This window comes from Carcharhinus amblyrhynchos, chromosome 4 (assembly GCF_965287045.1).
Source record: "Carcharhinus amblyrhynchos chromosome 4, sCarAmb.v2.hapA, whole genome shotgun sequence".
Lineage (NCBI taxonomy): Eukaryota > Metazoa > Chordata > Chondrichthyes > Carcharhiniformes > Carcharhinidae > Carcharhinus > Carcharhinus amblyrhynchos.
In genome coordinates, this window is record NC_137327.1 from 135,876,469 (window position 1) to 135,896,718 (window position 20,250).

Genomic DNA, 20,250 nt, shown 5'->3' on the forward strand with positions numbered 1-20,250 from the left:
GGCCTCCACAACCTTCTGCAGCAAAGAGTTCCACAGATACCCCACTCTCTGGCTGAAGAAATTCCTCCTCATCTCTGTTTTAAAGGACTGTCCCTTTAGCCTGAGGTTGTGCCCTCTGGTTCTAGTTTTTCCTACTAGTGGAAACATCCTCTCCATGTCCACTCTATCCAAGGCATCACAGTATCCTGTAAGTTTCCATAAGATCCCCCCTCATCCTTCTGAATTCCAACAAGGACAGATCTAGTGTCCTCAACTGTCCCTCATATCGTCACTGTCATCCAAGCCAGGAATCGAACCCGGGACCCTGGCACTGTGAGGCAGCAGTGCTAACCACCGTGCTGCTTTGTAGTTGAGAGCAAACACCCAATTAAGTGATGATTGGATCCAGGTTTGAGTAGGGTGGGCAGAATCTTTTGTTCCAGCCAACAGCAGGAAGCGTACAGGGCAGTGGAACTTAATTTGGCCACATTTTGGTTTCTCAACAACAGGATGGATTATGTTACTTTAGGATTTTAAAGGTGGGTCAAACTTCGCAACAAACAACCAACTCAAGAACAGCTTCTTCCCTGCTGCTGTCAGCCTTTTGAATGGCCCTACCTTGCACTAAGTTGCTCTTTCTCTACACCCTAGCTATGACTGTAACACTACACTCTGCACTCTCTCCTTTCTTTCTCTATGAATGGTATGTTTTGTCTGAATAGCACACAAGAAACAGTACTTTACACTGTGTGTTAATACATGTGACAACAATAAATCAAGATCAAATATTGGGAAGCCCTTTAGCAATGCAGTCGAAATTCATACATGCTCATTAAGAGACCAGCTCACCAGAATTAAGCGCAGCCTCTAAATTAAGTTCCCCATCACGGAGAAATTAGAATGTTCACCCTTACCGCTGCATGTTAATGGTGTGACCTGACAATATCGACTCCATCCATGGTGCACTGTTGTCTTTAGAGAGTGCCTGTAAATAGCAGCTAATACTTGTGACTGGGTAATGTAAGTGTATGTGTAAGTTGCCATCCAAACTTCCCCACCCCAGCAGAAATCGCCTTCACTTCCGCACCCACCACCAAACGTAGAACAAAAGATTCCAACCAGTGAAACACAGGATTGGAAACTGTTCAGATAGAGACTACAGACCGGTTTCAGTCAGTCAGATCAAAAGGTCAACAGCCAAGAGTTATTTTTACTGGACTTCCCAAAGTTGTTCCACCTCAATAATGTTAACAGGGCACGATCGAGTATCTCATAGTTTGGTTTCATTATAAGGCACATTTTGCCCCAGTGGTCCAACTTTTATACAATAAGCAATGATAACAGAAGTACTCAAATAGTCAATGTGCCCTTTACTGAACGCTCCTGCATGTGGGATAGCGCACAGCTAAAATTTAAGGCTGTTGATTGTATACGTGACTTCTGATTGGAAGCAGTCTACCTGAGCAGTTCTTCATCAGAAACTCCAGCAATGGAGATGCTCCAATTTCTCCCACTCAGCACCACTGCAGCCAGAGAGCTAACGCAGCTATCTGTTCACACTGCTGTCACAATACACTACCTGGCTTCATTTACTAATGCCATGTTGTGTGACACTGACAAGAAAACTAAGAAAATGGTAACAAACAGGAGAAAGTTCAGAGTCAGAATGTTATGTTCCCATAATGTCGCACTTTTCTGAGCAGGAACATTCTTTCCACCATTCACTCACAGTAAATGAGCCCAGAGGAGTTAACTAAAATTTTTGAGATTATCTATTGGTGGCACAGTGGTTAGCACTGCTGCCTCACAGTGCTAGAGACCTGGGTTCGATTCCCAGCTTGGGTCTCTGTCTGGAGTCTACACATTCTCCCCGTGCCTCTGGGTGCTCCGGTTTCCTCCCACGCTCCAAAGATGTGTGGGTTAGGTGGATTGGCCACGCTAAATTGCCCCTTAGTGTCAGGGGGAACTAGCTAGGGTAAATGTATGAGGTTATGGGGATAGGGCCTGGTGGGATTATGGTTGGTGCAAACTCGATGGGCTGAATGGCCTCCTTCTGCACTGTAGGATTTTATGATCAATTAAATTAAAACATGTTCATTTCCTGGACCAAGATGTTTAATCCCAATTTAATGCTGCTCCTTCACCTTATTTTTAATATGTATCTTGAAATAACTCCACTGTAAGAGTTCATTCTTCAAGCCTTCAAGAGAGAAGGGAGTACAGATCTGTTGCTTTGAACAGGGTTGTTTTATGGGAGCGCAGGTCAATGAATCCACCCTGCTGTCCAAACACAGTCTGATAGAAATGTTCTCTTATATTCCACCAGCAGGTGGAGACTGCTGTTCAAGCAAACAAAGGATCAACTCACCATATTTTCCTCTTGCGTAAAAGTAATGGGATGTTGTTGGGTGATACTATCTGTCTGTGATAAGCACTGCTCTGAGGATTCCTATTCTCAAAAATGGATTCACAAGGCTTTGAAGAAAGTTGACTTTTTTCCAATAACAAAAGCATTATGTACTAGCACAGTGATTAGCACCACTACCTCACAGTGCCAGGGACCTGGGTTCGATTCCCGACTCGGGTTACTGTCTGCGCGGAGTGTGCACGTTCTCCCCGTGTCTGTGTGGGTTTTCTCTGGGTGCTCCATTTTCCTCCCACTGCCTGAAAGATGTGCTGGCTCGGATGCATTGGCCGTGCTAAATCCTCCCTCAGCGTACCCGAACAGGTGCTGGAGTGTGGTGACTATGGGATTTTCACACTAACTTCATTGAGGTTGGTGTTAATGTAAGCCTAATTGAGACACTAATAAATAAGCTGGAAACACAAGTAGTTGCATTATAGATGTCAACATGGACATATCTATATTACGGGGAACATTTATTCAATATGTATTATATAGCCATAGTTTAAGATCATCAATAGACTGTGAAATCCATGATGACCCTGTCACGCTTCTTGTATTGGTTTTTGGTGTTGGTAACACCGTCACATAACTGAATAATTATCATCCAGGCTAAGCAGTATGGGACAGAACATAAACTGTAAATTATAAGGATGCAGTCCGCCACATGGCAATAAATTGGTGGATAGTAGGAAGAACAGGTTTAAAGGGCTGAATGGCCACCTCCTGGAGTAATAATGGTCTGCAGAGCAAATATCTGGTCCTGTTTCCTGCTTCAGATCTCCCAGGGGAGCAACAAAATACCAGGAGAATATGGTAAACTGGTAGAACTGGGGTTATGTTACCATCTGGAATAGGCTGTCTGAAAGGATGGTGGGATATAACATTCAGAAGAGAATTAGTTAAGAACATTATGGGATTATGTGGTATGAAATATCTCTACCAAAGAGCCGGCATCAACATAATGGACTGAATGGCCTTCTTATGAGTTGCAGCATTCAATGATTCCGACCCATCAGAATTTCAGGGCCATACATTTAGAGCAGCACGGTGTGGGCACTGCTGTTTCACAGCATCAGGGATCCGGGTTCGATTCCAGATGTGACCAGAGTGTTTAAAGGCTGCTCTGTATACTGTTGTAGTCTTGGTGTTATGTTTGTTAGTTATATTTCAGTGTCAATTACCCTGCAGCATTGAACAGCCTGTTCACACTCCCAATCTAGACTTTTATATGAAGCTTGGCCACCTGAATTAAGCAGAAAATGATAAAGTTGATCAACAGGGTTGGTTCATGTATGGTAAATGTTCAGGGGGAGGCGATGGTCTCATGGTTTTATCGCGAAACTATTATTCCAGAAACTCAGCTAATATCTGGGGGCCCGGGCTCAAACCCCACTATGGCAAATGTTAGAATTTGAATTCAATAAAAAATATCTGGAATTAAGAGTCTACAGATGACCCTGAAATCATTGTTGGAAAAACCCATCTGGTTCACTAATTTCCTTTACGGATGTAACTCTGCTGTCCTTACCTGGTCTGGCCTACATGTGACTCCAGGGCCACAGAAATGTGGTTGATTCTCAACTGTCCTCTGAAATGGCCTCGCAAGACACCTAGTTCAAGAGTGACTAGGGATGGGCAATAAATGCTGGCCATCTAGAGATGCCCGTGTCCCACGAATGAATTCAAAAAACACTGGGTTAAGATATGAGAGGGCCACTCAAGGAACTTTAACCCAGAATGTATCAGTTGTTCCTGTAAAACTGATTGGTCATACTAAATCACTCAACTGACTATGTATCCTGTTTGCAAACTGGACGCAATGCCTGGCAAACTATTCTGCCACCCAGCAATGGCTCTTTAATGATATTGCTGAGAAATACTTTTCCCTCCAGCTATATATGATTAAATGTTGTCATGTTGATTTGCTGGACATTAACATAATGGAAAACTATCGAATGAGTAATGGGAGAGGGGAGCACCTGGTTACATTAAAAAAACATGTGCGTAACAGGATGACAGATGGCCACTGGAGAGGTAGATGGATTAATCTAACAAAATGATTCTCGTGTCGTTATGGACTGTGAGTGATACACAGCAGAATTTTATTTCAGCAATCAAGATCCTCAAACGGATATAATGATGTGTATGTGTATTATGTATACTCAGATCTGTCCTGGTGGTCCCATTAAGGTGACTAAAGCAAAACTGAGCCAGACAAATGTTTAAAGATTGGGGACCAGTGCTTCATCTATGATGATTTAACTGATCTCAGCTTAGAACTACAAAGGCAACGTAACGTGGATACTGAAAACTGGAAATTTAAACTGAAAATGCTGGAAATTCTCAGCAAAAGGGAGTGTCAGTGATAGGGTGCAAAATCTGAGAGATTAAATGAATAAAAAGGGGTGATGCTAAAATTCCGAAGTTGGCTTTTGTGTCCTTGGGCTGAATTTTCCCATCCCGCCCACCAGAGGAATCGTAGCGGGCAGCGGGGTTGGGGGGGCGGGTGTGGTGGGTGGGGTGGGAGGGTAGGATATGGACAGACCAGGCAACAGCTAGTGACCCCCCAGCAGGATTTTCCGGTTTTGGGGCGAACACTGCTGGATAATTCTACTTGTGTTGGGGATATGGGACTAGGAATGCAACATAATTCAGGGTTTGAGTTTCTCAAGGTTATGCAATTGGGATAGTGCTGGTTGGCAAAGGGCAGGATCCGAGAGGCCGTGATGACCTGAAAGTCCTGTGGCCCAGTGACACTCACCATGAGCAAGGGACTGGGGAGAGTGGGAGGTACCCAGTGACGTATATCCCAGCGAGTTTCTAACTTGAAAGCACGAGCAGGGAGTGGAAAGATGAAAGGTTGTGGGGAAGAGATCATTATTCATTTTTCAAAAAAACTATTATCAACTTTCGGATAAATCAGGGTAGAGGTAGCAGTGATATAATACCTGAAGGTGTACAATGCCATAAGTAGTGTTGTAGTGATAACATCACTGGACTGGTTATCCAGAGGCTCAGGCTAACTCTCAGGGGATATGGGTTCAAATCCCATCATTGCAGCTGGTGGAATTATTGTTCAAGTCTGAAAAATAAAGCTAGGCTCATCGATGGTGACAACTATCATTAATTATTGGAAGAACCCATCACGTTCACTAATGTGCTTCAGGGAGGGAAATCTGCCATCCTTACCCGGCCTGGCCCACACGTGACTGCTGACCCACTAGCTATCTGATTGACTCTAACATTTACTCTAAAATGGCCCAACACACAACTGAGTTCAAGGGGCAATTAGGGATGGGCAACAAATGTTGACTTTGCCAGTGACACCCACATTCCATGAAAGAATAAAGAACAAAACCCGCACAAAATACCCACAACAGTCAGCACCTACACTATAATGCAACAATTCCCTGGCTGCAGATACCAGGGCAATGTAATTCATGTAAATAGCATCAGGTGTTATAACAACCTGAATTGGTACATAAAATTCTCTTCAATGTATATTGGGGCAAGATTCTTCCCGTCTTTTCTAATCAAATAAAATGGTATAGATGAGTTTGAATGGATGCTGCCAGTAGCGATTAAAGGAAACCTTCACACCATAGTTATAAAATGATGTCAGATGCACATCAGGTTTCCATTATACTTGTATGATTTTGTGTACCGTTAGGGGTTGCTGTACTAGTATAGTTTAGGATGTTATTCAGGGCGGCACAGTGGTTAGCAATGCTGCCTCACAGCTCCAGGGACCCGGGTTCAATTCCAGCCCTTGGGTCACTGTCTGTGCAAAGTCTGCACATTCTCCCCATGCCTGCGTGGGTTTCCTCTAGTTTCCTCCCATAGTCCAAAGCTGTGCAAATTAAGTTGATTGACCAAGGTAGATTGGTGCTTAGTGTCAGAGGGTTTAGCAGGGTAAATATGTGGGGTTGCGGGGATAGGGCCTGGGCTGTCGGTGCACGCTCAATGGGCCAAATGGCCTCCTTCAGCATTGTAGGGATGCTATGATTTCATGATTCTAAAGTTAATCCCACTTCAGTAATGTAATACAGTGCAAACGTCTTGAGAAAAGCATATATCATGTTGATCGGTGTTTAAATAAATTCCTAATTCGATCACATGTGCAGAAAGTAGTCTTAGGTCTTCTGAGGCCTTAGATTTGTGCTCAAAATATCTCTGCCACATGTTGGATTTTTAGAACTTTTTTTAATGGGATAAGATCAAAAGCCCTTTACACGAGAAATATTCGACAGCTAAATTTCTATACGTCATTGCTGTGATGGATGGGCATCGAATTGAGTTAACGTTTCTCCAAGATTACTTTTAATAATCCATCTCTGGTTTATCTGCCTCAATGGTCCTAATGCCACTAAGAATAACCTTTTGCAATGTCCTTGTTAATCAGGTGATAGCCTCTTAATCAGAGGATGAGGATTAAGGTTGCCATCTGTGAAGTTACCATTGTCCTCCCGGCTGTGGGAGCTGTTTCGATGCACACTGTCTTCTTCCTAAACAGATTTTTCTTGTCAGTGCTGTAAATAAAAAGCGAAAACATGGGTTAAAAGTGAAACTCAAGGTCCACCACCATTAGTTCAATCAATATCATACTGGAATTAGCTTGATAGATCTTAGAATCATAGAATCCCTACAGTACAGAATGAGGCCATTCAGCCTATTGAATCTGTACCGACCACAGTCCCACCCGAGCCCTTATCCCATAACACCATGCATTTACCGTGCTAATCCCCCTGACAGTAAGAAGTCTCACAACACAGGTTAAAGTCCAACAGTTTTATTTGGCAGCAAAAAAAAATCCTTCCTATAATGCAGCCACCAGAACTGTACGCAATACTCCAAGTGTGGCCGCACCAGAGTTTTGTACAGCTGCAACATGACCTCATGGCTCCAAAACTCAATCCCTCTACCAGTAAAAGCTAACACACCGTACGCCTTCTTCACAACCCTATCGACCTGGGTGCCAACTTTCAGGGATCTATACACATGGACACCGAGAAAGTGTGAACGGTAATACCTTGACCATGCTGTACTCCAGCATTGCACTGCAGTTTCATAGAAACATAGGAACTAGAAGCAAGAATAGGCCATTCGGTCTTTCAAGCCTGCTGTGCCATTCATTTCGATCATGTCTGACCATCAAATTCAACATCCTGCATTCCCCACCACCCCCCCTTCCCATGTCGCTTGATCCCTTTAGCTCCAAGAGCTCTATCTAATTTCTTCTTGAAATCAGACAATGGTTTTGGCCTCAACCACATTCTGTGGGAGTGAATTCCACACAATCACCACCCTCTGGGTAAAGAAATTTCTCCTCACCTCAGTTCAAAAAGGTTTACCCCTTATCCTCAAACTGTGAGCCCTAGTTCTGGACTCCCCCACCATTGGGAACATTCTTTCTGAATCTACCCGGTCTAATCCTGTTAGAATTTTGTAAGTTTCTATGAGATCCCCCCTCAGTCTTCTAAACTCCAGTGAATATAATCCTAACCGACTTAGTCTCTCTTCATATGACAGACCTGCCATCCCAGGAATCAGCCTGGTAAACCTTCGCTGTGCTCCCTCTATAGCAAGGACATCCTTCCTCAGATAAGGACACCAAAACTGCACACAATACTTCAGGTGTGACCTCATCAACACCCTATAGCAAAACATCCCTATCTCTATATTCAAATCCTCTCGCTATGAAGGCCAACATACCATTTGCTTTCTTCACTGTCTGCTGTATCTGCGCGCTTACTTTGACTGGTGCACGAGGACTCCAAGTTCTTGTTGAGCATCTCTCTCAATTTACACTCATTCAAGTAATAATCTATCTTCCTATTATTTCTTCCAAAGTGGATAACCTCACATTTATCCACATTATACTGCATTTGCCATGCAGATGCCCACACTCAGCCTGTCCAAATCAGGCTGAAGCATCTCTGTATCCTCCTCACAGCTCACCCTCCCGCCCAACTTTGTATCATCTGCAAATTTGTTACTAGGGATTATGTGTTCAAGTTCCAGGATTGGGACTTGAACACATATCTTCATATTCACTTGCAGTACATTGAAACATTGGATACAATGCTGTGAGATAGAAATTGTTTTATGATGTAAAAAAGGCACTGTATGAGTTTATTTTGGTATTCAACATCCTTTGCCCAACTTAAAATGAGACTTGATTCATGCTGGGCTATTGTTTCATAGCATTGGGTATGAGCAGGTTTTCAGACTAAGCTGTAGTTAAGTCCTAACATATCCTCACCTCTTGTGCAGTAGCAGTTCTATGGATAGTGATTGAGAGTGAGATCCTCACTGGTTTTCCCCTTTCCCCAGATCAGGAGATCAGACGCCATTATGGGAACCCTACACCAACTTGACTGAGATCAACTAACACAGCACTAATCAGGAGATCAAATCTAGGAATCTCTTAGTCTGGATGGCTCTGTACCATATTGGGTGTTAGGTTAACCCAGTAAACCACTGGGCTATTATTTTCATCCAGTTTACTCTTTTTTGCTCCTGAGAGACCACAAGACCGTAAGTAATCGGATCAGGGCAGCGCAGTGGCACAGTGGTTAGCACTGAGGCCAGAGGCCCGGGTTCAATTCCAGCCTCGGGGGACTGTCTGTGTGGAGTTTGCACATTCTCCTCGTAAATGCATAGGTTTCTTCCAGGAGCTCCGGTTTCCTCCCACGCACCAAGGATGTGCGGTTGAGTTGATTCCATCGGGATGGGACCTGGTAGGGTTGTTGTAGGTGCAGGCTCGATGGGCCGAATGCCCTCCTCCTGCTCTGTAGGGATTCTATGATTCTGTACTATGAACAGGAGTGGGCCGTTTGGCTCCTTGAGTTTGCTCCACCATTCAATAGGATCATGGCTGATCTGATATTCCCCAAGTCCACTTTCCTACCCTGAGTAATAATAAAGGAAGGTCCCATGGATCCTTCTGCAGTAGCTGAACAGAATGCTCATTCTTTGTGCATCAACCTACACAGTGAGGGTTACTGGGGAATATCAGACTAGAGGGAGTATCATGGCTGTGATTCATAGATTCATAGACTGTGATTCATGAATCCCCTTGCAATAAACGTCAACATCCCATTTGCCTTCCTAATCACTTGCTGAATCTGCATACTAATTTTGGTTCGTGTGCGTCTCCTTTGGAGCAGGAGTCACTGCTTAGTAATCAAAAGCAGGGACCGTGACTACATTTATTTCCAATTGCACTATGTTGCATCCTTTCATTCCTGTGCTAAAATAAGTTTTAAGTTTATTTGTCAGTGTCACAAGTAGGCTTACGTTGAACTTACTGTGAAAAATATAATTGCTTTAGGATTGCTCTAAAATACTAAACATAGTATGGGCACCATATACATCAGTAAATACATATAAAACAAATAACAAAGAAAATAACAGTACAGGAACTGTGGCCCTGCATTGACCATGCTGCCTGTCTGAACTAAAACATCCTACCTTTCCAGGGACCATATCCCTCTATTCCCATCCTATTCATGTATTTGTCCAAACGCCCCTTAAAAGTCACAATTTGTCATATTTGGAAATCAGTGATAAAATTAATAAATCATTGCCTGCTTTAAAGGTCACAGGAACAAATAAAGTGATGAAGTGCTTCAGGATAAATTTGGGACGAAGGGTGACCAACTGCCTGGATTTAAATGGGATGCTTTGGTTTGTTGGGTTGGACAATTGTTAACGGTCACTATTTAATCCAGATGTTAATATCTAGAAATTGATGTTGATCCTGTATAAGAGGATAAACAAATACCATGTTCACAAGATTCCTTTGTCTATAACAGCAGCATTAACCATTGAGAATGGATAAATGATACATCAGGGCGATATTTATCTCTGATAAAGACCGCTCTTAGAAATCAGAGATGTTGTCAGTTCTAATTACAAGAGGAGATTATTGCCCAGTATATTCTTTTCCACTGTTGCTTACTCCTGAGCATTAACTAACATGGCAGAATTGAGGCAAATAGAGGGATTTTGCCCAACAGGTATGGAACATAGAACTTAAGAGCAGGAGTAGGCCATTCACTCCTTCAAGCCTGCTCTGCCATTCAATAAAATCATGGCTAATCTGGATGTGTCTCAATTTCACTTTTCTATCTGCCCCCCTAACTGCCCTCCCCACCCCAACCCCCATGATCCTTAACTCTGTTGTCTATCAAAAATCTGCTATCTCTACCTTAACTAAATTCACCCAGCCCCCAGAGCTCTCTGGGGAAGAGAATTTCACAGGCGCTCACAAAAGAAAAGAAAATTCCCCCCCCTTCCCCCTCTTGAATGGGAGACCTCTTATTCTTAAACAGTGTCGCTTTGTTCTGGTCTCTCTTACAGTGGGAAACATTCTTCAGGTATCCACCCTATCAAGTTCCCTCAGGATCTTGTGTGTTTTAATAAGATCACCTTTCAGTCTTTTAAACCCCAATGGGTATAGGCCCAACCTTTTCAACCTTTCTTCACAAGGTAAGCCCCTCAGTCCAGGAATGAATTGAGTGAGCCTTCTCTGATCTGCTTCTGTCACACAGTACACAGTATTCCAGATGTGGCCCTGTACAGCTCCAGTACAACTTTCCTGCTTGCATATTCCATTCCCCTTGCAATAAAGGTCAACATCCCATTTGCCTTCCTAATCACTTGCTGAATCTGCATTCTAATTTTGGTTCATGTGCTAGGACACCCAGATCCCTCTGCACCATTGAATTTTGCAAATCTCTCTCCAAGTAAATGGAGCAGGATTGGGAGTGGATTTAGGGGTGGGGGGGAGGAGGGAGTACTCTGTAGGTAAAATCACCTCTAAAAACCTATTGGCTTACTGTTGTTTGACTCCTCCCCTCCTCTATCTTAACCTGAGTAAAGGAAGTGTAGACCTTGAGTGCCCTACATGGCCTCCCACTCCCTCTACCCGCAAGACTCTGCTGAACTTTTGTACTCCTCCCTCACCCAACTCCAGAGCTGCCATGTGTTAACTGAGCACTAGTGAAGATCTCCGAACTGTCTAATCACCATCTATCAGCAGTTAATCATTTCAGGTGGGCAGCTGGCTAGTGAGTTATGAATGAAGGCTGGGAATAAAAAGTCTGAGCCACAACTGACAAAATAGATTGGGCACAAATTGACTAAAAAAAAGTACACACACACACACACACACACACACATATACAAAACACCACCACCAGCTCCCCCCTCCCCAAACCCACCCCTACCCCACCATGAATTACAACAATATAAAGTGCTTTCGGTGAATGAGTAAGAATGGTGATAGGAAATTTTTTTTGATGTAATCATTCACAAAAATGTTAAAGTGAACAAGATAGTGCACAAGACACAGAATATTATACATTTATATACACAGAACAGTCTACATTTAGATACACAGAACATTATACATTTATATACACAGAACAGTCTACATTTATATACACAGAATATTATACATTTATAGACACGGCTTTACCTGGACACTTAGTTTTTGCTGTTTTTGTTCTTTCATTTTTTTGTATCTTGCCATTTCCTCCATCTGCAAACCATGAGTGTTTTGCCTGTGTGAACAAAAACATTTTGTGGTGAGATGGGGTGACTACAATTGACAGCAATAATTATTTCACCCTTGCCTCAGTTGTAAAGGTTTGTTTTGCTTACCCTGGCTTCAGTTCTGGAGGTTTTGGTAATGGCTTGGTAAAGCCCTCTTTTCCTACCAGCCAATAGGTCTCCTCAAAGCCTTGGTCCTTACAAAATAAGGAGAATGACAACACAGCAAGTTTATTTCTCTAGCACTGAACCCAACACTGGAGAAATTCTGACCAACGAGACTATGACAGGGGGAATGGGCTGCTACCTACCATCACCTCCGACTTTTCCCTGGGCACCAACTTATAGCCTTCATTCAGACTGAGAAGAATTTTGACAGTGGTGTGGTTGACATGAATGCGATAAGCTGCAAAGATATATTAAAATGTCAAAATCATGTGACATTGTTTTGATGCATTACAATAATAGAATCCCTACAGTACAGAAGGAGACCATTCAGCCCATCGAGTCTGCACCGACCGCAATCCCACCCAGGCCCTATTCCCAAACCTCACACATTTATCCGGCTAATCCCTCTGACACTAGGATTAATTTAGCACGGCCAATCAGCCTAACCCACTCATCTTTGGACGGTGGGAGGAAATCAGAGCACCCGGAGGAAACCCACGCAGACACGGGGAGAAAATGCAAACTCCACACAGGAGGCCAGAGTTGAATCCGGGTCCCTGGCGCTGTGAGGCAGCAGTGCTAACCACTGTGCCACCGTGCCACCCATATTGTATCATTGAGGCACCCTTCCACCTAATCTATGCTTTCTCACCACCCCAGAACAACGTTCAGCTGATCCATAACATAGGCGGCATTGTAAGTAATCTACAGGGAAGCATGAAATGTCAAAGCCATGTTAATAGGTTAAGTCACTGGACAAAAGTGTGGCAAATGGATTTCAATGTAGGTAATTGTGTGGTTGTCCAGTTTGGACAGAGAAAGAATAGAATAGTAGATTCTACCTTAGTCGTAATAGAATTGTATTTTTTCTCATGTGTGAAAAAGCAGGAAGAGTGGAGTTCCAAAGAGATTTTGGGGCTTTAGCTGCATCAACCATTAAAGTCTTAGAAAATAATTTTTAACAAGTTCACGGAATGCTTGCTTTCAGATCTATAGGGCTAGAACACAAGGGATAGGAGTCACACTACAGCAATGCCCTGGTTAGACGACATTCGGAGTCCCGGGAACTGCGAGGGACATCACAGCTGGAATCTTATCAACATTTACACCGGCGGGATTTTCCCATCCCGTTGCAGTGAATGGCCACCAAATTCTGTGACCTCACTGCAGCTGGACAGTGGCACGACCGATGGTAAGATCGCTCCCCACATTTCTAGGAAAACAAAATTGGTCTTGGAGATTTTCTAGAAATATGTCTGCACTTCAAGAATTGAATTCTGGCGTGAAGTTACACAAACTGTGTTGTACTTCCTGGAATGTAGAAGGTTAATGGGTGATTTGATCCACATTTTCAAGACATGAAGGGGAATGTCTGTAGGGTAGATAAAGAAATGATTTCCACTGGTTGGGGAATCTAGGATGAGAGGATATAGTCTAAAAATTGGAGCCAGACTCTTCAGGAGTGAACTTAGGAAATGCTTGTACACACACAAAGGGACAGTAATAAACAGAGGTGATGGGCTACAGGTAATTAATGGAGGTTAGAGAGCCAGTAGGAGACCTCCGTCGCCACTTTTAGGGAAGGCTTGCCACATTAAATGCCAAGTGTGGTCAGATAACTGGTCAGCAACGAGCCTTTGCCAGGATCAAGCTCTCCATGGGTTGCAGGCACATGGGAGCAGAAGAACCACCTGCTCTCCATTGCTCAGCAGCGCCACCCAGGAGGCTCCTGCTGATACTACATCCACTCGAATCCTGGAATCGCCATGGGCCCAAACGCAAGTGAATGATGGTGGGGGCGGGGAAGGGGGAAGGGGTCGCAGGAGAAGGAGGGCGGCGTCATCAGCACAGACAAGGGTGGCTGTCAGCAGCCCACCTCCCCTTTCTGCATGGCGCGATCCCCACTCGCTCTGGGTGAATTTCAGTGGCAGCTGGATGAAGATTTCCCACTTAAAGGCCTCAATTGCCAGGAGATCATCCATGGGCTTTCCCACTGCAGCCTTTATTGGGGTGGACGTGGGAAGGTGAAGGGGTCGCCAATTGTCACCCTCCCATCCGTTTAAATGCCCCCATCACCAAATTCCCCACAGGGAAGGGGACATTAAATTTTGTCCAAAGGGTAATAGATGTTTGACACTTTCTTTCACACGCGACAACTGATGCTGGATCCATTGTTAATTTTAGATCTGAGATTGATAATTAACCAAAGGATGAAGGGATACGGGGCAGAGGTGGGTATGTGGAGATGGGTCACAGAACAGTCACGATCTCACTGAATGGTGGAATAGGCTCAAGAGGTTAATGGGGCTAAATGGTGACTTCTGTTCCTGTGATCCATTAGGAAAGAAAGAAACTTTTTAAAAAAATCATTATTTCCCCCCCCCCAAATTTTTCTTTCCCATGAAGGCAATGACTCATCATAAGGTGCAGTTTCTTCCTGCCTGGAGTATCTCATCCAGTGGGTCATTGGTCATGTTTGAGACAGTTAATTTTGTGAGGCTGTTCAACCAGGTGAGGGATCACAAACCCAATTCTACCCTCAGCCAATATCCACGTATCAGGAGAAGACACTGGATAGCAATCAGGTGCCAAGAGTACACAATGAATCTTTCCATTCCTGGCCGAGAGGCTCAGACAATATTTCAATGCTGCCAAGCTAAGATCAAATGACTCGAAGGGTGACATTTATTCATCCAATCCTGGAGGTGGGGGACCCACATAATCAGACAGGAGGAAGGTGGGTGAAGACCGTATTGCTTTCCTGACCAAGTCCAGAGCTGGAAGGATCAAGACAGCGTTCTTGTTTAGAAACTAACTGAGGATCTTAAATGGCTCTTAATGGCCTTAGCACAATAGTGCTCCTACTATTCAACAAGAGGCAGGTGGGGAAACACGCCATGTGGGCAACCCAGCAAGTAAACCTTGACAGGTATGTCTGTAGCAGGTTTGGGTGGGGGTTAACCCACCTACTTGGGCAGCCTATGCCCAATGGAGAGACCTTCTGGAGTTGTGACCTTAAAACTAAACTGTTGACTTTGGAGTCTCTTTCATTGGCCCTGCTTTACCTACCTTCATTCTAATCTCCAGCAATGATCTTCAGCCTGGACCTCATACAGTACCAGATGGTGTGATTGGCAGCTCACAGAGGGGGGGATATCTGCCTAAACCACAACAAGGACCCTGTCACCCAATAGATAAGTTCCTGATTGGATCAGGGGCTCAAGTGACCACGGTGAGGTTGGCACCAGCTCTCTAGCCAATGGGCAGGCATCACCGCCAAGGGTATTTAATTCCTCCCAATATCCGCCTGGGAACTTTGGCTCCCTCAGGTACCAGGTAGCGTACTTACCCAATTCAATTATTTAAATGATAGTCCATCAGTGAAGACATTTTGTACGTCAGGCGGCTAGATGGCACTTTGGTGCATGAAAGATCAAGCCTAAAAAGGTGATTTATTTTTAATGAACTCTCCCCACTCATTGTGCCTTTGTTGGATGTTGCTTGCTCCTTCCTGAGGAAGACACCATTGCTCCTTCTCCTTCTCATTGTTTCCATGGAGAGCAAGAGAAAGCAGGCAAACATGGTGGAGACAGGATCGTCTAGAGATGTGTAGCTGGATTGACCATGGTAAATTGCCTCTTAGTGTTCCAAGATATGAGGGTTAGCCATGGGAAATGTGTGGGGTTACCATAAGACCTTAAGATATAGCAGCAGAATGAGACCATTTGGCCCATAGAGTCTGCTCCACCATTCAATCATGGCTGATTTGACTCTCTTCCCCATTCTCCTGCCTTCTCCCCGTAACCCTTGATCCATTTATTGATCAAGAACCTATCTATCTCTGTCTTATAGACACTCAATGACCTGGCCTCTACAGCCCTCTGTGGCAATGAGTTCCACAGATTCATCATCCTCTGGCTGAAGAAATTCCTCAGGGATAGAGTGGGAGAGGGGGCCTGGATAAGATAACTGTGCCAGAGAGTTGGTGCAGACTCCATGGACTGAATGGCCTTCTTCTGCACTGCAAGGGTTTTATGATTCTATGAATCATTCCTTGTCAATGATCTGAAGCTGGTTACTCAAAGTCGGTTACTCACGTTGCCCTGAGGACTCCATGCGTGAGGCTGTAGTGACGGTGTCTCCAAACAGACAATAGCGAGGCATTGTCAGCCCCACAACTCCTGCAACAGACGGCCCTATAAAAATCAACATATCATTTTGATCTTCTATAGAAGTGGTGAAAGTGGAAAAATAGTGTTTGGTGGAGAAGATCCTGAGAACTCGTTATCAGTTATCCCCCCTCTTTAACTGCAGACCCCAATTTAGCTTCTGGGATCATCCCAGGGCAGCACCAGCCCTCTGCTACCTCATTCAAGTCAACCATCTTCACACATTTAACAGCGACTATTGGCAACCTGTTCAACCATGGAGAGTATCACAGGGAATAGAAATCTTATCCCAATATAGTGTTCACATACACAAACATTTTCCATCAGGAGTTCCTGGATACCAATCAGGAGTGGGAACTTGACTGATTCTCCTGCCTCCCCACCCCCACCACCCCTCCTCTGCAGAGTAGGAGTAACGTCACCAAAATTGCTCGCCCAACTATACGGCTTTAATTGAGATGTGTTCTCTCAGACCAAAGGTCAAAAATTGTCCAAGTTTCCCATTCCTGGTACAGTGATAGATGGGCCCTCGATTCAACATCTTTGAAATGTCCCTGGAGCTTAGAAAGTTCTAGCAGGCCTGATCTCTTCTGTAGGTTGAAACCATGTACTCCACAAGGGCAGGTCAGCTATAATCAACTAAGGTGCAGGACAGCACCCAGTCCCCCAGTATCAACATATACCTAACAAAGAGAGAGGCACTGGTGCAATGATATTGTTGCTGGACTAGTAATCCAGAGACTGAGAGTAATGCTTTGGGACCTGGGTTCGAATCTCAACATGGCGAATGGTGAAATTTGACCGCGGTTCTCCCATCGTGACCCGTAACTCTTCTGGAAGGTCAGGGTGGGAGATGCGCATCACTGGCCTTGTTCTGGGACTTGCACATGTGCCAGGAACACACGCACACCTCCCAGAGCTGGCAAAGTTAGACCACGCTGGAAACGGCCGGGAAGGTAGGTGAGTAATTTAAATCTGATTTTAATATGTTTTAAATGTAATTTGAATGTAATTATCGGGTGTGCCAGGGTAAGGGAGGTGAAGGGGATCACCCCAGGATGTTCCAGGTTATACTTTCGCTGCTGTGAAATTTCAATGGTTCCAGAAACCATTGTTGATTGTTGCAAAAATCTGTCCTTTAGGGAAGGAAATCTGCCATCCTTACCCGGTCTAGCCTACATGTGACTCCAGAGCCACAGCAATGTGGTTGACTTTTAAGTGCCCTCAGAGATGGTCAATAAATGCTGGCCCAGCCAGCAACATCCACATCCAATGAACAATTGAAAAAATACCCTGCATTCTGTTGTCCTAACTGAAACTCCAGCCAGGAATGGCTCTGTCAATGTAGATTCGCAAAATATGAAATCCTCCATCTATTATGGAGTTGGTACATTATATAATCATGGGATGTATCACAAGCCCAGAAAATATACAAACCTGATGAAATCCAAAGAATTGCAGTAAGAAATAATTTCTGTAAGGAACGTTTACCAGTCTTTTATTTTGGCCATACTCTGTGATGCTATGACACGAGTTATATCAAGACATGATACTATCATACAAACCAGCTAGACATGTTGAGGAAAATGATAGGGTTGTGCTTTGTAGCTCTCCTCCCCCAGATAAAAACAAAGTGTCTCCTAAAACTTTAGCGAAGTTTAAATATTCCTGGTGATTATCTCAGCATCAGCTGATGTAAGTGGCCTTCTGCATTGCTACAATTGGTATGCAAGGCAGACTTGATGACACTGTTTTAATGCTCCCATAGAACCACTTGCATTAGAAGGAGCATTGGTAAGTAAAGACCCCACGACATAAAGAATTGCTTCAATTTAAGTGATTTCCTCCTTTATTTTCCTGAAAGTGCTGACATGTACAAGGCTCTGTCCCACATTAGCTGGCTTTACTTCACGTGCAAACCTGGTCAGTGTTAATAGATAATTTGATTGCTTTACACACACACAGACATGCATGCACATGTAACTTGCATACACATGCACACATATGCATCATCATCTTGCTTGACCATGACTTCTGGGCCACAAATAACAAATCTCTGTTTTGGAGATAATTTAACAAGGCTCCACTGGCAGTGAGCAGGGGTTAGAAAATTGGGTCATGATTTTGTGTTTAGTGAGGCTTTATTGTAAAATTACCCTAACCATTCCATTTTGAATTGTTAATGCTTCCTCTTTGCCAATCAGCCTTGCTATACTTTCAATATCCTTTGCCCATGACTTGATTATAGAAACTGATTGCTGCTCCTTGCGCCAACAGTGGTGCGAAATGGCGCAAGGATATCTTACAGCTTCAATGGAAGACTTTACCAGACATAACATGATTCAGCAGTGAGTGCCTTACCTGAGTGCAGACCTATCCTTATTCTAACTGGCACATCTGGCATATGTCTCATTTTGAAGGTGCCTACAGCACTCAGGATATCCAGTGACATATTTGCAATCTCGGCTGCATGTCTGTTACCATTCCTTGTTGGGAGGCCAGACACAACCATGTAAGCATCCCCAATTGTCTCCACCTGCATGTCAAACAAGACACCAACACAATAATGTTATCCAGATTTATTGCTCAGATACATTAGATAGATAGATAGATAGATAGATTGATAGGTAGACAGATAGATAGATAGATAGATAGATAGATAGAATCCTACAGTACAAGGAGGCCATTCAGCCCATCAAGTCTGCACCGACCACAATCCCATCCAGGCCTTATCCCCATAACCCAATGCATTTACCCTAGCTAGTCCCCCTGACACTAAGGGGCAATTTAGCGTGGCCAATCAACTTAATCTGCATATCTTTGCACTGCAGGAGGAATCTGGAGCACCCAGATGAAACCCACGCAGACATGGGGTAAATGTGCAAACTCCACACAGAGAGTGACCCAAGTCGGGAATCGATCCCGGGTCCCTGGCGCTAATCACTGTGCTACCACGCCGTCTAAAATTGTGACCTTTGTAGAGAAATGTCAGCAGCTAAGTGACAAACTTGAAAGAAAGAAGGATTTGGCAGTAGAAAGAGAAAATTTGGAAGTAGGATTGGAATCACTGTAGTTTTGTGAATCTGTAACTAAAACTAATAATATTCATCAATAGTTGCGAATGTTAATTACTCACCTTATAGACATCATGATCATCTAACACAGCATCAAAAAGTGTGTAGAGATCATTCAGGAGGTCGACCACTTCGATAGGTTCACTCATTGCTGATATTGTTGTAAAACCAACGATGTCACTGAAGTACAGGGTCACCTGGTCAAAGTGCTCGGGTTCAACGGTACAGCCAGTCTTCAGTGACTCTGAAACTGATCTAAAATTCAAGCATCACGTTCCTACCAAATTTTCCAGTAGGCAAGCTGTTGATAATTTTTGCACAGTAGTCAGCATGTTGTTAGCTTACAATAAGGTAAGTCTGGACTTAACTGGGCTTTATCGCATAATAGAACTTTGAAGGGTTTGTAAAAAAAGAAATAACTTCAATAATTTAGGTATAAACATCTAGTAATAGAATCATAGAATCCCTACTATGCAGAAAGAGGCCATTCGTCCCATTGAGTCTGCACTGACTTCCTGACAGACCATCCCCTTTGGCCCCACATGTTTGCCCCGTTAATCCCCCCTAACCTATCTTTGGACTCTAAGGGGCAATTTAGCATGGCCAATCCACCTAACCTGCATTTCCTTGGACTGTGGGCAAAATCATAGCACCCGGAGGAAACCCACGCAGAGACAGGGAGAATGTGCAGACTCCACACAGAAAGTCACCCAAGGCCAGAATTGAACCAAGTCCTTGGCACTGTGAGTGCTAACCCACTGTGCCACCGTGCCATCTTAACAGCTGGCAGCTTCCTGTGACACCATCTATGACAGCATGCTGTAAGAAATTGCACGCAAACAAAAATGTTTCAGATGGAAACAAGATTAAGGATTTGCCGATCCCACCAATACTG

General features: G+C 43.9%; 1 protein-coding gene across 1 annotated transcript in view; it reads right to left on the minus strand.

Annotated features, from left to right (window-relative positions):
* Positions 1 to 4,979: 4,979 nt before the first annotated feature.
* The window catches only part of LOC145342388 (retinal guanylyl cyclase 2-like), a 48,000-nt gene continuing 32,729 nt past the window's right edge, over positions 4,980 to 20,250 (minus strand). The window contains exons 14-20 of the mRNA XM_080187926.1: positions 19,418 to 19,610; positions 18,643 to 18,817; positions 16,210 to 16,308; positions 12,256 to 12,350; positions 12,056 to 12,141; positions 11,871 to 11,955; positions 4,980 to 6,915 (exon numbers count right to left, since the gene is read on the minus strand). Of these exons, the coding sequence (XP_080044052.1) occupies positions 6,910 to 6,915; positions 11,871 to 11,955; positions 12,056 to 12,141; positions 12,256 to 12,350; positions 16,210 to 16,308; positions 18,643 to 18,817; positions 19,418 to 19,610 (739 nt within the window). The 3' untranslated portion in view covers positions 4,980 to 6,909. The remainder of the gene's footprint in view (positions 6,916 to 11,870; positions 11,956 to 12,055; positions 12,142 to 12,255; positions 12,351 to 16,209; positions 16,309 to 18,642; positions 18,818 to 19,417; positions 19,611 to 20,250) is intronic.